Consider the following 16,404-nt stretch of genomic DNA (forward strand, 5'->3'; position numbering starts at 1 on the left):
AACTTTTTTTTTTTTTTGCTTTATTTGATATATGCCATCAATGCATTTTTTTTTTCTTATTTTGACCATTTCTCATTTTCCGAAAATAAATACAAAATGTACTGCTTGTGTTGTACTGTATGTATGTATGTATATATATATTTGTGAACAGACCCATACACATATATGTATTTCACTATGGGAGATGCAGGAAGTTGCACTACTTTTCCTCTACCTAGAAAGCAGACATCACAGGATTACAGAATCACCTGAGCCTCTTCACCCCCGCGGAGGGATACGAGCTCTTAATGCTCTATTTCCTTTTGCTACAGGATTAGAATGAGCGGAGGACACAGAAAGAGATCTGTGCGGCTCAGATGGGCGGGAACAGCTGGCTGGTGACTGACAGCTGGCCGGACCTATCAGCAGACAGCCTCCCGGCAGGAGAGGGCGGGGCCGCCTCCCATTGTTCGCCGCGCCGGCCAGCTTGGGCGCTGAGCGGAGCCGCTGACATTGAGCAGTGAGGCAGCGTGAGAGGCGCACACACACTCAGGCACCAGGGAGACATTCCCGGCCACGGACGTACTGCACAGCGAGGAAGATGATGTCTTGCTGAAAGGGATCGGCCGGAGCCATCCCTCGTCTTCTCCCTGCTACCTCCACAGAAGACACCGCCAGGCGATCCTCTCCCACCGGACCCCGCGCCGCCTCACTAGCCCACTGTCCTCTGCAGGAGCTGCCCTGTCCTCGGCCGAACTTTCCTCGGCACCCAGCTGAGGTGCCACCTTGGTGCAGGAGCGCTTCACCCATTGCTGCTGCTAACCCTCCAGCAGGACTCCATCGCCCAGACCTTGCCCGAGCTCCACACGCCATCTACAGTCAGCACCAAGTCAAGTGATAGAAGAAGCTGAAGATTTTATTTTCTTTCCTTGGGATATTGCTATTTTTCTGGGGGGAGATAAGAAATTATTATATTGAGTAAAGATCTGCCTCTAAATATATTTTTGCTGGAGAGGATTTTGCACAAGAACTGGATCGAGGGATCAGCTCCCAACATTCAAGAACGTTCAGATTTCCAGGGTTCTCTGCATTCTAGAACGTTCAGGTTTCCAGGGTTCTCTTGCGTTCCAGAACGTTCAGATTTCCAGGGTTCTAGAACGTTCAGATTTCCAGGGTTCTCGGCGTTCCAGAACGTTCAGATTTCCAGGGTTCTCGGCATTCCAGAACGTTCAGATTCCCAGGGTTCTCGGCGTTCCAGAACGGTCAGATTCCCAGGGTTCTCGGCGTTCCAGAACGGTCAGATTCCCAGGGTTCTCGGCGTTCCAGAACGGTCAGATTCCCAGGGTTCTCGGCGTTCCAGAACGTTCAGATTCCCAGGGTTCTCGGCATTCCAGAACGGTCAGATTCCCAGGGTTCTCGGCGTTCCAGAACGGTCAGATTCCCAGGGTTCTCGGTGTTCCAGAACGTTCAGATTTCCAGGGGTCTCGGCGTTCCAGAACGGTCAGATTCCCAGGGTTCTCGGCGTTCCAGAACGGTCAGATTCCCAGGGTTCTCGGCGTTCCAGAACGCTCAGATTCCCAGGGTTCTCGGCGTTCCAGAACGGTCAGATTCCCAGGGTTCTCGGCGTTCCAGAACGGTCAGATTCCCAGGGGTCTCTGCGTTCCAGAACGTTCAGATTTCCAGGGGTCTCGGCGTTCCAGAACGGTCAGATTTTCAATTTTTCAAGGAATTCTCAACGTTCTAACAGTCCCCAGAGAAGCCCAGATCCTGCTGCCTTACCCCAACCTATTTTCTTCCACTCAAAATCGATTTGCTATTGCACAACCCCAAAGGACCCCCCATTTTCCCACTGACATTGTCTCTGCACAGCTACATTGGAAAGCACCACCTCCAAAAATAAAGAAGCACAGTCTTCAGTCCCCCCAAGTAGCCTTGGATTTGGCTGCTCTTTCATACTCATGAACATACAAAGGTCGAACCCTATATCAATCACAAGGTATGGGAGATCTAGGAATAAGAACCAGGATTTTGAAGAGTTGTCATCCATAAGGTGCACAGAACCCAGCCAGAGCTTCAGCCCCAACCTCGGCTCCCCAAGCCCCCCAGAGACTCCCAACTCGTCGCATTGCGTTTCCTGCATTGGGAAATACTTATTGTTGGAGCCTCTGGAGGGAGACCACGTTTTCCGAGCGGTGCATCTGCATAGTGGAGAGGAACTACTCTGTAAGGTACAAGACCCTTCTCATCCTCACCCTCTTTCTTGTATGTCCTATTGCTCCCACTTGTTTCATCATTAGCCGGCCTTTTTAATTCAGGGGGCATCCATCTGTTTTATGCAGACCTTATGTTCTGGAGATCATTCAATTAACTAAAAGGGTTGCGTAAGCTTGGGTTCGGCTTTTGGGAATATCCCTTTAAGAGTGCAGGTGTGCACATAACTTCTTAGTAGTAGTCACAAAGCTAAAAGAAGCGGCTTTGATCTTTCATTTGCCACTAGCCGTGGACACAAAGACCCTTTATAAGGCTACCTGGGGGCCCCTAAGCTGTGGATGAAATGAGGCATTGTAGACCCAGGCATCATTGGGTGCCCCTTTGATATATATCCCCCCCCCCCCCCCCCCCCGAACACTCTTTATTATTGCTGTGTCTGCAATATTTCGAAGCCACCTAAACAAACTATCTGCCTGTGTCATTCAGCTTCCATTCATTGTTTGCCTCCATCCAACGCGCTCTCCTCCATTCATTCATAAACAATGGGGCCTGAATGATGTCATTGGGAACTGTAGACGGCCACATCATTCCCTATGGGGGATAATATGGCGATCCATTCTGGAGGCTTTCAATGGGAGACTTTATGTAATGCAGTCAATGTATTTCTAGGGGGTGAAGACTAATGGTGATCACCACTTAGGAATGACTCATTCTTTGACTTGTTTATCAATGCCCTTCATTCTTTTATTTTTTTTTTTTTTTCACTTATTTTTCTTTTGCAAGCTTGAAATTCAGACCCCGGAATTGCATAAGCTGCGGCCTCTAGTCCCCAGCCTTGTGCACGGTGTCACTTTTCTGCTGACATCTCTAGATAATGTTGCATCTTCCATCAATGAGTATTAGTAAATATCTTGTAACCTATGTTGCAAGTTTTGTGTTTACAAAGAAAGGACGTTTTCCCCTTATGTGTGCTCGCTACAGCAGATCCGACCTCTGCACTGCCCCCCGTACACTTTTATGGGGGGGGAATGAGTATTGAGCACTTATATTTTATTATTTCATAGAAGTATTATTATTTTATTATGATTATTTCTATAGCGCCAACATATTCCGCAGCACTTTAGTTTAGGTCGAATTGTTTCTTGCGGCTTTGACAAAGACCAGAAAAGATCTGAGGTCAATGGCTCCGTTATTTTAAAAGCAATGTGTGCGTTGAGCCTTTATGGTGGTCTTTATTACGGATCCATAGGTGTTCTGTACGACGCCATAAGAGCCCGTATTCTTCCATATAATTATGGTACCTTCTAATGGAGGCACAGTATCAGCCTATCGCTATTAGTGCGCATTATTCACCTCTAAATTACATATTCATCGAATTGCATAAGTAATGATTTTATATGACTATGAACTTTTTTTTTATGTAGTTTAATGGTAAAATGCACCTTATTATTACTGACTGTTTTGAAATGTACGGTGTCTACAGCTCTGTCATGGGTGTATGAATATAAAGGGCTAATAGATCTTGTGAACCATCCATATGGCTTAGAACTGTGCATCCTGAAAGCTATTCTTGGACTTCCAGTTGTCCACGTGAGGCTTCTTGTTTGCTGCCACTCTTCTCAATCCTTTTGTTTCTTCCTCCTCTTCCCACCCCCCCACATGCAGGTTTTTGATATCCGCTGCTACCAGGAGTCCTTGGCGCCCTGTTTTTGTCTACCTATACACAGCAACATTAACCAAATAGCCGAGATCATTCTTGGAGAGACTAAAGCCTACGTGTTCTTTGCAAAAAGCCATGGGGACATGCATTCTTTTGTTCGTACCTGCAAAAAGCTCAAAGAGGAAGAAGCAGCCCGGCTGTTCTATCAGATCGTGTCGGCCGTAGCGCACTGTCACGACGGAGGGGTGGTGCTGCGAGACCTCAAACTTCGAAAATTTGTCTTCAACGATGAAGAACGGTAAGATCTCTCGATTTAGTACGAACGTAAGGTTTTCGGCATGTAGCGGAACTGAATGCGTTTTAAGACGAATCTCCGGATCTCGATTTGTAGGAAAGCCACACGCGGCAGTATGTAGCGCCAAGTTTGCGGAAACTTCCACATAGAACTTTGTGAATACACATGAATGTGTCTGTGTACTTATTTTAGGTTATACAGTTGTAATATGTTCCCTATGCGATTGCGGGTACTAACAGGATGTAGTGAAGGGCACGAGTCCTCAGAGCTTAAAATCCTAAGGGAGTATAGGCAAGGAGTGTAGGATATTGCATTGGGTGACTATAGGGGAACAATACAAATTCACTCATAGGTAGGAAGGTTTCTCGTAATGCATTGCAGACAGTATGTATGTTGTATGTAACATATGGAATGAGGGGCAGTAAATGTATCCCACCGCAGGTTAACCAGCAAGCGAAATGCACTGGTCACCTTGAATATTAGAAGTGACCTCTCACATAAAAAGGATCGTCCTGGCTTCAGGTATGTGTATATATATCTATATCTATATCTATATAATCTCCAACATGTTCCGCAATAATTATTTATTTTTTTTACACGTTTTATGGCAAATGCAGTTGACTTATATCTCATGGCTTTATCTGTGAGCTGTAAGGATGCAATCACATAGGGTTTGTTTTGCTGTGTGGCTTGTTTTTTGTTCACCTTCCAGCCCACTACGCGATTGCATTTTTTTGTATTCAAAGCATTTTAATCCGATATGCCACTGAAAAACTGCAACTAAAGAACAAATGTATGTTATGAGATATATACGTTAGGCCAGTTGCATGGGGGAAAAAAAATCCCAGTGTGTTTTGTCATGTTGGATAGGAAGCTTGAAAGCCTGCTTCATTTCTTTAAAAAAAAAATAAATATAAAATGAATGCGGACCTAAAGAGTTAAATGACTCGGCTGCGCTATATCTGTACATGGAACCGTCTCCCTAATATTAACCTCCTGCCAGTACCGTCGCCTTTTTTCCAAATAATCCATTTTCTTTCCCATCTTGTCTCCTTTCCCCCTGAGTATAGAACATAAAGCGTGCGCGCAGACCTGAGCGAATGATTACAGTAATGGCCTATTTAGTCTCGTTTTGAAGATTTGACCTTTGTGGTTAAATATTCGCCAGATGATCCGGGCAGAATGTATCTGTGAATGGGTATTAGCTGTGTCAGTGCTGACGCTCGGCTCGTTTCTGGCTGCATCCGCAGCGTTGTGAAGTCATACAGTATATTGGTGCAGAGCAAAACATTCTGCTTGAGGGATAAGGATTCGGCCTAAAATACCAGGGCAGTGTTTTCTACCCGGCTTATGAATCGGGTGCCAAGCATTATGCAAACCCCCCTTTTCTGAGTTGGACATTTTGGAAACCCTTTTTTTTTCCTTTTTTCTCCTACTGGGTGTTTTTCAGTTAACAAGTTAACAAAGGGATATGGGGGGTTCTCTGTTTAGGACCGTCATCTCTTCTCCAATATGGGGAGGTTACAAAGGGCATCAATCACGCTGGAGGATCTGTCCTACTGATTTTGATTGAGTACTGTGCAATACTTCTTTTGTCCTCTAGTGGTGCTGCAGGTAAAACTAAACGTTTACTGCCAGGACTCCTCATAGGTTTACAGGTGATCACTGGAGGACCCAGCAAGGGGGCAGTTTGTGACAAGTTTAATTTCAAGGGGCTACTACTTACAGTAATATTTTGTATCTTTTTATGAGATTGCCTGGTCTTGGGTTGGAAGTCCGCGGTCACTGACAGAGTGCATGCCATACGCTGTCTGGATTCTCGGGTGTCGCGTTGAAACTAGGCGATAAAGTGATCGCTTTTGTACGATTCGCATACATGGCCACGTACAGTGCAAGTCTAGTTGCACATCACATACTTGCGGTCACCTGACTTCCTAGTCTCTGCACCGGAGAATCCTGACAGCGTGCAGTGTCCACTCTAAAGATTCGGAATCTGGAGTCTTAGTGTGACTGCAGTCACTTAGGCCTGTCCCACACGTCCAGATAATTGCGGTACCGGAAAAATCGGTACCGGAATTATCCGTGTCCGTGTGCTCACGTGGCACACGTGCGGCAGCTGTGTGCCGACTGGGTACCACACGCACCGTGCAGGAGACAGCGCTAGAGTTAAGCGCTGTCAACTTCTTTGGGTGCTGAATACAGAATTCATTCCTTCTTCCCAGCAGCGTTCGCTGGAGAGAAGGAATGAAAATACATTGTTTTTTTTATTTTTTTTTTGTGTTTAAAATATGCGCCCGCCCGCTGGCATTAAAATACTTACCCCGCTCCCCTGGCGCTTCCTCTCAGCTTCGCTGCTTGTCCTGTATGAACGGTCACGTGGTGCCGCACATTACAGTGATGAATATGCTGCTCCACCCCTATGGGAGGTGGAGCCGCATATTCATCACTGCAATAAGCGGCACCACGTGACCGCTCATACAGGAAGAGCTGCGACGCTGAGAGGAAGCTTCGAGGGAGCCGGGTAAGTATTTTAGTGTCAGCGGGCGGGCGCACAGGGGGTGGGAGGGGGGAGATTACCGGGAACTTTATTTTAAACACACACAAAATAAAAAAAACAATGATTTTTCATTCCTTCTCTCCAGCAAACGCTGCTGGAGAGAAGAAATGAATGGGGCTTCAGCACCACAAGCTGGGGGGACAGCGCTTACAGTAGAGATGTCTCCTGCACGGCACACGGACAGCATCCGTGTGCGGTACGCGTTTTACACGGACCCATTGACTTTAATGGGTCCGTGTGATCCGTGCGCTCCCACAAACACTGACATGTCTCCGTGTTTTTCAAACGGACACACGGTCCGTGAAAACACGCTGACATGTGCAGAGACACATTGATTTTAATGTGTCTACGTGAGTCGGTGTCTCCGGTACGTGAGGAAACTGTCGCCTCACGTACCGGAGCCACTGACGTGTGAAACCGGCCTTAGGCTGGGTTCACACTGCATTAGCAGCAGCCCGTTCAGCACATACGCTAATGGGCTGCTGTAACGCAAGTGCCGACGTTTGCATCGCGCTAGCGCGGATAGAGCATCTGCTAGCTCTATCTGCGCTAGCAGTGACGGACCCGGAAACGCTGCAGCCCGCGTCTCAGGGTCCGTCACCCAATGACGGCGCACGCCCATTGTGGGCGTGCGCTAGCGATGCGTCCGACATTGCTTTCATTGGCGGCGTTAACGGACTACGTTACACCGCGTCATGCCACGGTGTAACGTAGTGGTGGTGGTGTATCGTCCTCCCGGCCCCTCTCATCAGTTCCTGGATCACTTTGCCACCTGGCTTCCACACTTTCTTTCCTGTGACACCCCCACCCTTATCATGGGTGATTTCAACATCCCTATTGCCTCTCCCCTCTCCCCATCTGCTTCTCACCTTTTGGCTCTAACCTCCTCTTTCGGCCTCTCGCAGCATACTAACTCGCCAACACATGAAGATGGAAACTCCCTTGACTTGGTCTTCTCCCGGCTTTGCTCAGTGGATGATTTCACAAACTCCCTTCTCCCACTCTCTGACCACCACCTTCTTTCATTCTCTATCAAGAACTGCCATCCCGCTCAGGTCACCCCCACTTTCCACACTTATAGAAACATACAGGCCATTAACACCCAGGAACTTATGAAGAACTTGCAGTCCTCATTGGCCCCAATCTCCTCCATCTCATGTCCTGATTCTGCTCTGAAGCATTACAATGAAACCCTGCAAAGTGCCCTGGATGAAGCTGCTCCTCCTATACATAAAACAACTCGGCACAGACGGCAACAACCGTGGCACACGCTGCAAACACGTTTCCTGCAGCGGTGCTCCAGGTGCGCAGAACGTCTGTGGAGAAAATCTAATCTACCCGAAGATTTCATCCATTATAAGTTCATGCTAAAGACATACAATTCTGCCCTTCACCTCTCCAAACAAACCTACTTCAACACCCTCATCACCTCCCTGTCCAATAACCCTAAACGTCTCTTTGACACGTTCCAGTCCCTACTCAACCCAAGAGCGCAGGCCCCAACCACGGATCTCCGTGCTGACAATCTGGCCAATTACTTCAAAGAAAAAATTGACCATATTCGACAGGAAATCATCTCCCAATCTCTTCATACCATGCACTGTCCTCCCTCCCCCACTGCATCTAGTTCACTCTCTGACTTTGAACCAGTTACAGAAGAAGAAGTAAGCAGGCTCCTTGCATCTTCTCGCCCGACCACTTGCACCAGTGACCCCATTCCGTCACATTTCCTCCAGTCCCTTTCCCCGGCTGTCACCTCTCACCTAACAAAAATATTCAACCTTTCCCTCACTTCCGGTATTTTTCCCTCCTCATTTAAGCATGCCATCATACATCCATTACTTAAAAAACCATCCCTCGACCAAAACTGTGCCGCTAATTATAGACCTGTCTCTAATCTTCCATTCATCTCTAAACTCCTCGAACGCCTGGTCCACTCCCATCTTACCCGCTATCTCTCAGATAACTCTCTTCTCGACCCTCTTCAATCTGGTTTCCGCTCTTTACACTCTACTGAAACTGCCCTCACTAAAGTCTCTAATGACCTACTAACAGCTAAATCTAATGGTCACTACTCCATGCTAATTCTCTTGGATCTCTCTGCAGCATTTGACACTGTGGATCATCAGCTCCTCCTCACTATGCTCCGCTCCATCGGCCTCAAGGACACCGTTCTCTCCTGGTTCTCCTCCTATCTCTCTGACCGATCCTTCACTGTATGTTTCGCTGGTTCCTCCTCCTCTCACCTTCCCCTTACTGTTGGGGTTCCTCAAGGATCAGTCCTAGGCCCCCTCCTCTTCTCTTTGTATACTGCCCCTATTGGACAAACAATCAGTAGATTTGGCTTCCAGTACCATCTCTATGCTGACGACACCCAACTATACACTTCTTCTCCTGATCTCACGCCTGCCTTATTAGAAAACACCAGTGATTGTCTTACCGCTGTCTCTAGCATCATGTCCTCCCTCTATCTGAAACTAAACCTGTCAAAAACTGAACTCCTCGTGTTTTCTCCCTCTACTAACCTACCTTTGCCTGACATTGCCATCTCCGTGTGCGGTTCCACCATTACTCCAAAGCAACATGCCCGCTGCCTTGGGGTCATCCTTGATTCTGACCTTTCATTCACCCCCCACATCCGATCACTGGCTCGCTCTTCTTACCTGCATCTCAAAAACATTTCTAGAATTCGCCCTTTTCTTACTTTCGACTCTGCAAAAACTCTTACTGTTTCACTTATTCATTCTCGTCTGGACTATTGTAACTCTCTACTAATCGGCCTCCCTCTTACCAAACTCTCCCCGCTCCAATCTGTCCTGAATGCTGCTGCCAGGATCATATTCCTCACCAACCGTTACACCGATGCCTCTACCTTGTGCCAGTCATTACACTGGTTACCCAACCACTCAAGAATCCAGTACAAAACTACTACCCTCATCCACAAAGCACTCCATGGCTCAGCACCACCCTACATCTCCTCTCTGGTCTCAGTCTACCACCCTACCCGTGCCCTCCGCTCCGCTGATGACCTCAGGTTAGCATCCTCAATAATCAGAACCTCCCACTCCCGTCTCCAAGACTTTACACGTGCTGCGCCGATTCTTTGGAATGCACTACCTAGGATAATACGATTAATCCCCAATCCCCACAGTTTTAAGCGTGCCCTAAAAACTCATTTGTTCAGACTGGCCTACCGCCTCAATGCATTAACCTAACGATCCCTGTGTGGCCTATATTAAAAAAAAAAAAAAAAAAAAAAATTAATTAACTGGTTCATGCAGCTTTACATGAACACCCAAGCCTTACACTATGGCTGGTCCGAATAACTATAGCAATTGTTACCATCCACCTCTCGTGTCTCCCCTTTTCCTCATAGTTTGTAAGCTTACGAGCAGGGCCCTCACTCCTCTTGGTATCTGTTTTGAACTGTATTTCTGTTATGCTGTAATGTCTATTGTATGTACAAGTCCCCTCTATAATTTGTAAAGCGCTGCGGAATATGTTGGCGCTATATAAATAAAAATTATTATTATTATTATTATTAACATAGTCCGTTTAACGGACCACCATAACGCACTGTGAACCTAGCCTTACCTCGAGACCAGACAAGCCCTTTTTAAGGTCTTTAGTATGTTTCTGGTTTTGGGAAAGCAATGTGAGCACCATTCCAATTCAGCTAGCTATCAGACTCCTGAAATGGAAATCTAACTTATTATGATCATGGCATAATCCGATTGTAACCAATACCAGCCACGTCGGTGAGAAACACATTGGTCCTAATAAGGAAATATAGGCAAGCTAGGACAACCAATGTCCTAGTAGGACGTCCCCCGCTTATGACCTCCCTTGATATGCTTGTTTGGAGAGCTGCCATGAAAGAGCTGACCACCCCCCCACCTTGCTTGACCAGATGTGACCATGCAAGATGGTCAACTTTGAGCTTGGTGGACATATCTCTTACTGCGTGTGTGAGATTTGTTTCTATCTATATTGGACATCTAATCTTTTGATGCTGCTGCAGGTGAAGTGTCGGTGGTGGCATTTTTAGGGTTCCTTGATAAGACGCCGATCACTAGGCGTGTTGCTGCAGAGACCGAAAGTGATGGACTGTAAAGGGGCACCCTGAAGCAAATGTTCCAATTCAATATATCATGACCCCAGCTGAAGTATCTCTGCCTGTTGAATGGTCGTCTCCTGTAGGAGACAAGCACTCTATTAATGAGGACCTCTCAGCAGGTCAAGTGCCAGTTCTAAGGGTATGTGCACACTTTGCGTATTCCATTGCCGTTTTTTTTTTTTTTTTCAATTTTCCTTTCTCAGTTTTTGTGCAGATTCCTATTGAGGAGCAGGTGTGAAACGCTGCGGAATCCGCACAAAGAATTGCCATGCTGCGGAAAATAAGCCGCTGTGTTTCTGCGTGGAATTTTCCACAGCATGTGCACTGCGGATTTGGTTTTCCATAGGTTTAGATGGTACTGTACAACACATGGAAAACGGCTGCAGATCCGCAGGGCCAAATCGTGCACATACCGTAACTCGCCTTATTTTATTCCCGCAGCTCCTTCGAGTGTTTTTTTTTTTTTTTTTTTTTTTTTCTTTCTTGGAATATCTTGAAAATGTATTGTTTAGTTTCATCACCCTTGAATATTTCCTCTGCTGTTTTGAGTACATAATATTTATTCTACGTTTTTTCATGCTGTCCATGTTTGGTCTTGTTAAACGACGTTCTTGTTTAGTGTGTAGCAATGGGGACTAGACAAGGCGCCCTCCTAGTCTTATTTTATGTCATAACTGCATAATCCATTCCAGGACCTCCCAAAGCCTCTGAAATATATAAGTGATGTGTTAGGAGAACAATGGAGAGAGGAATATAGCGGTGTTTAGATCATGGGTGCATACATTTCTGCTGCCCGTGCGCCTGTTTAGCCAGTTTTAATTATCTGAATCTAATTCTAAAAGGTTCTTGTTCTTTGCTAAAAGGTCAGAGCTTGGAAAATCTCTGGTGCTAAATAGGGGTCAGAGGGGAACCGTATCTCCTTGTGGCGAGTGCTAAGCCGGAGTAAGGAGACTTTTAGGCCATGCAGTGCTCCTCTGGCAATTTTAAATATGCAAATGGCTTCTTCAGTGAGGTAGAGGACTCAAACTCTATCATAGTAACATAGTAACATAGTTAGTAAGGCCGAAAAAAGACATTTGTCCATCCAGTTCAGCCTATATTCCATCATAATAAATACCCAGATCTACGTCCTTCTACAGAACCTAATAATTGTATGATACAATATTGTTCTGCTCCAGGAAGACATCCAGGCCTCTCTTGAACCCCTCGACTGAGTTCGCCATCACCACCTCCTCAGGCAAGCAATTCCAGATTCTCACTGCCCTAACAGTAAAGAATCCTCTTCTATGTTGGTGGAAAAACCTTCTCTCCTCCAGACGCAAAGAATGCCCCCTTGTGCCCGTCACCTTCCTTGGTATAAACAGATCCTCAGCGAGATATTTGTATTGTCCCCTTATATACTTATGCATGGTTATTAGATCGCCCCTCAGTCGTCTTTTTTCTAGACTAAATAATCCTAATTTCGCTAATCTATCTGGGTATTGTAGTTCTCCCATCCCCTTTATTAATTTTGTTGCCCTCCTTTGTACTCTCTCTAGTTCCATTATATCCTTCCTGAGCACCGGTGCCCAAAACTGGACACAGTACTCCATGTGCGGTCTAACTAGGGATTTGTACAGAGGCAGTATAATGCTCTCATCATGTGTATCCAGACCTCTTTTAATGCACCCCATGATCCTGTTTGCCTTGGCAGCTGCTGCCTGGCACTGGCTGCTCCAGGTAAGTTTATCATTAACTAGGATCCCCAAGTCCTTCTCCCTGTCAGATTTACCCAGTGGTTTCCCGTTCAGTGTGTAATGGTGATATTGATTCCCTCTTCCCATGTGTATAACCTTACATTTATCATTGTTAAACCTCATCTGCCACCTTTCAGCCCAAGTTTCCAACTTATCCAGATCCATCTGTAGCAGAATACTATCTTCTCTTGTATTAACTGCTTTACATAGTTTTGTATCATCTGCAAATATCGATATTTTACTGTGTAAACCTTCTACCAGATCATTAATGAATATGTTGAAGAGAACAGGTCCCAATACTGACCCCTGCGGTACCCCACTGGTCACAGCGACCCAGTTAGAGACTATACCATTTATAACCACCCTCTGCTTTCTATCACTAAGCCAGTTACTAACCCATTTACACACATTTTCCCCCAGACCAAGCATTCTCATTTTGTGTACCAACCTCTTGTGCGGCACGGTATCAAACGCTTTGGAAAAATCGAGATATACCACGTCCAATGACTCACCGTGGTCCAGCCTATAGCTTACCTCTTCATAAAAACTGATTAGATTGGTTTGACAGGAGCGATTTCTCATAAACCCATGCTGATATGGAGTTAAACAGTTATTCTCATTGAGATAATCCAGAATAACATCCCTCAGAAACCCTTCAAATATTTTACCAACAATAGAGGTTAGACTTACTGGCCTATAATTTCCAGGTTCACTTTTAGAGCCCTTTTTGAATATTGGCACCACATTTGCTATGCGCCAGTCCTGCGGAACAGACCCTGTCGCTATAGAGTCACTAAAAATAAGAAATAATGGTTTATCTATTACATTACTTAGTTCTCTTAGTACTCGTGGGTGTATGCCATCCGGACCCGGAGATTTATCTATTTTAATCTTATTTAGCCGGTTTCGCACCTCTTCTTGGGTTAGATTGGTGACCCTTAATATAGGGTTTTCATTGTTTCTTGGGATTTCACCTAGCATTTCATTTTCCACCGTGAATACCGTGGAGAAGAAGGTGTTTAATATGTTAGCTTTTTCCTCGTCATCTACAACCATTCTTTCCTCACTATTTTTTAAGGGGCCTACATTTTCAGTTTTTATTCTTTTACTATTGATATAGTTGAAGAACAGTTTGGGATTAGTTTTACTCTCCTTAGCAATGTGCTTCTCTGTTTCCTTTTTGGCAGCTTTAATTAGTTTTTTAGATAAAGTATTTTTCTCCCTATAGTTTTTTAGACCTTCAATGGTGCCATCCTGCTTTAGTAGTGCAAATGCTTTCTTTTTACTGTTAATTGCCTGTCTTACTTCTTTGTTTAGCCACATTGGGTTTTTCCTATTTCTAGTCCTTTTATTCCCACAAGGTATAAACCGCTTACACTGCCTATTTAGGATGTTCTTAAACATTTCCCATTTATTATCTGTATTCTTATTTCTGAGGATATTGTCCCAGTCTACCAGATTAAGGGCATCTCTAAGCTGGTCAAACTTTGCCTTCCTAAAGTTCAATGTTTTTGTGACTCCCTGACAAGTCCCCCTAGTGAAAGACAGGTGAAACTGCACAATATTGTGGTCGCTATTTCCTAAATGCCCAACCACCTGCAGATTTGTTATTCTGTCAGGTCTATTAGATAGTATTAGGTCTAAAAGTGCTGCTCCTCTGGTTGGATTCTGCACCAATTGTGAAAGATAATTTTTCTTGGTTATTAGCAGAAACCTGTTGCCTTTATGGGTTTCACAGGTTTCTGTTTCCCAGTTAATATCCGGGTAGTTAAAGTCCCCCATAACCAGGACCTCATTATGGGTTGCAGCTTCATCTATCTGCTTTAGAAGTAGACTTTCCATGCTTTCTGTTATATTTGGGGGTTTGTAACAGACCCCAATGAGAATTTTGTTACCATTTTTCCCTCCATGAATTTCAACCCATATGGACTCGACATCCTCATTCCCTTCGCTAATATCCTCCCTTAAAGTGGACTTTAGACAAGACTTTACATAGAGACAAACCCCTCCTCCTCTCCGATTTTTACGATCGTTTCTAAACAGACTGTAACCCTGTAAGTTAACTGCCCAGTCATAGCTTTCATCTAACCATGTCTCGGTTATTTCCACTATGTCAAAGTTACCTGTAGATATTTCTGCTTCTAGTTCTTCCATCTTGTTTGTCAGGCTTCTGGCGTTTGCGAGCATGCAGTTTAGAGGATTTTGTTTTGTTCCAATCTCCTCACTGTGGATTGTTTTAGAAATGTTCTTACCTCCCTTCTGAGTATGTTTTCCTGGGTCGTCTTTGTTCGAGTCTAATGTTTTTCTTCCCGTCCCCTCTTCTTCTAGTTTAACGCCCTCCTGATGAGTGTAGCGAGTCTTCTGGCGAATGTGTGTTTCCCAGGTTTGTTGAGGTGTAGTCCGTCTCTGACGAGGAGTCCATCGTACCAGTAATTCACACCGTGGTCCAGGAATCCAAATCCTTGTTGTCTGCACCATCGTCTTAGCCAGTTGTTTGCATCAAGGATCCTGTTCCATCTCCTGGTGCCATGCCCGTCTACTGGAAGGATAGAAGAAAAAACTACCTGTGCATCCAGTTCCTTTACTTTCTTCCCCAACTCTTCAAAGTCCTTGCAGATTGTCGGTAGGTCCTAGGTCCTATCGCCACCTATTGGATGTAGCAATCCTAAATGTCAATATCGACCCTTAAAGGGAACCTGTCACCCCGAAAATCCCGGGTGAGGTAAGCCCACCAACATCAGGGGCTTATCTACAGCATTCTGTAATGCTGTAGATAAGCCCCCGATGTTACCTGAAAGAGGAGAAAAAGACGTTAGATTATACTCACCCAGGGGCGGTCCTGCCCCGATGGGTGTCTCAGGTCCGCTGCGGCGCCTCCCATCTTCATTCCAAGACGTCCTCTTCTCGTCTTCACGCCGCGGCTCCGGCGCAGGCGTACTTTGTCTGCCCTGTTGAGGGTAGAGCAAAGTACTGCAGTGCGCAGGCGCCGGGCCTCTCTGACCTTTCCCAGCACCTGCGCACTGTAATACTTTGCGCTGCCCTCAACAGGGCAGACAAAGTACGCCTGCGCCGGAGCCGTGGCTGAAGATCAGAAGAGGACGCCTTGGAATGAAGATGGGAGGTGCCGGAGCGGACCTGAGACACCCATCCGACCGGACCAGCAGCGGGACCGCCCCTGGGTGAGTATAATGGAACGTCTTTTTCTCCTCTTTCAGGTAACATCGGGGGCTTATCTACAGCATTACAGAATGCTGTAGATAAGCCCCTGATGCCGGTGGGCTTACCTCACCCGCGATTTTCGGGGTGACAGGTTCCCTTTAACGAGTAGTGATGAGCGAATGTGCAGGGGAAAAGGTGTTATCTGAGCATGCTTGTATGGTAACCGAGTGACTTCATCGTGCTCGAATAATATGTTCGAGTCCCCACGGCTGCATGTCTTGTGGCCGTTCAACAGCCACAACGTGTTAATGGTTTATCTAACAAACAGGCCATCCCTGCAAGTGTTGCGGCTGTCACAGTCGCGAGATATGCAGCTGTGGAGACTTTGAACATATTATTCGAGCACGATGAAGTCACTCGGTAAGCATTTGAACATGCTCAGATAACACCTTATCCCTGCACATTCACTCATCACTATTAACGAGCCTTGTCTCATGACTTGGGATCAGAAGCCAAACGAGAAACTGTTTGCAAACACGTGTTTCAGGGGTTTTGGCCCTCCTCAGTGCAAATCAAGAGATCTGATTTGGCTGTACGAAATGCCTCTGACTGGTGGAGACAAGTAGTCACTCACCTAAAATGTGCAAATGGCCTAATATTCTGTGTTGCCTATGAAAGTTTTGATTTGCT

At 45.8% G+C, this 16,404-nt stretch overlaps 1 protein-coding gene across 1 annotated transcript in view; it reads left to right on the forward strand.

The window, feature by feature from the left end:
* Positions 1-260: 260 nt before the first annotated feature.
* TRIB2 (tribbles pseudokinase 2) overlaps positions 261-16,404 on the forward strand; it is a 28,725-nt gene continuing 12,581 nt past the window's right edge. The window contains exons 1-2 of the mRNA XM_069728111.1: positions 261-2,207; positions 3,856-4,148. Coding sequence (XP_069584212.1) covers positions 1,938-2,207; positions 3,856-4,148 — 563 coding nt within the window. The 5' untranslated portion in view covers positions 261-1,937. The remainder of the gene's footprint in view (positions 2,208-3,855; positions 4,149-16,404) is intronic.

Source organism: Ranitomeya imitator, chromosome 5 (assembly GCF_032444005.1).
Source record: "Ranitomeya imitator isolate aRanImi1 chromosome 5, aRanImi1.pri, whole genome shotgun sequence".
NCBI classification, from domain to species: domain Eukaryota; kingdom Metazoa; phylum Chordata; class Amphibia; order Anura; family Dendrobatidae; genus Ranitomeya; species Ranitomeya imitator.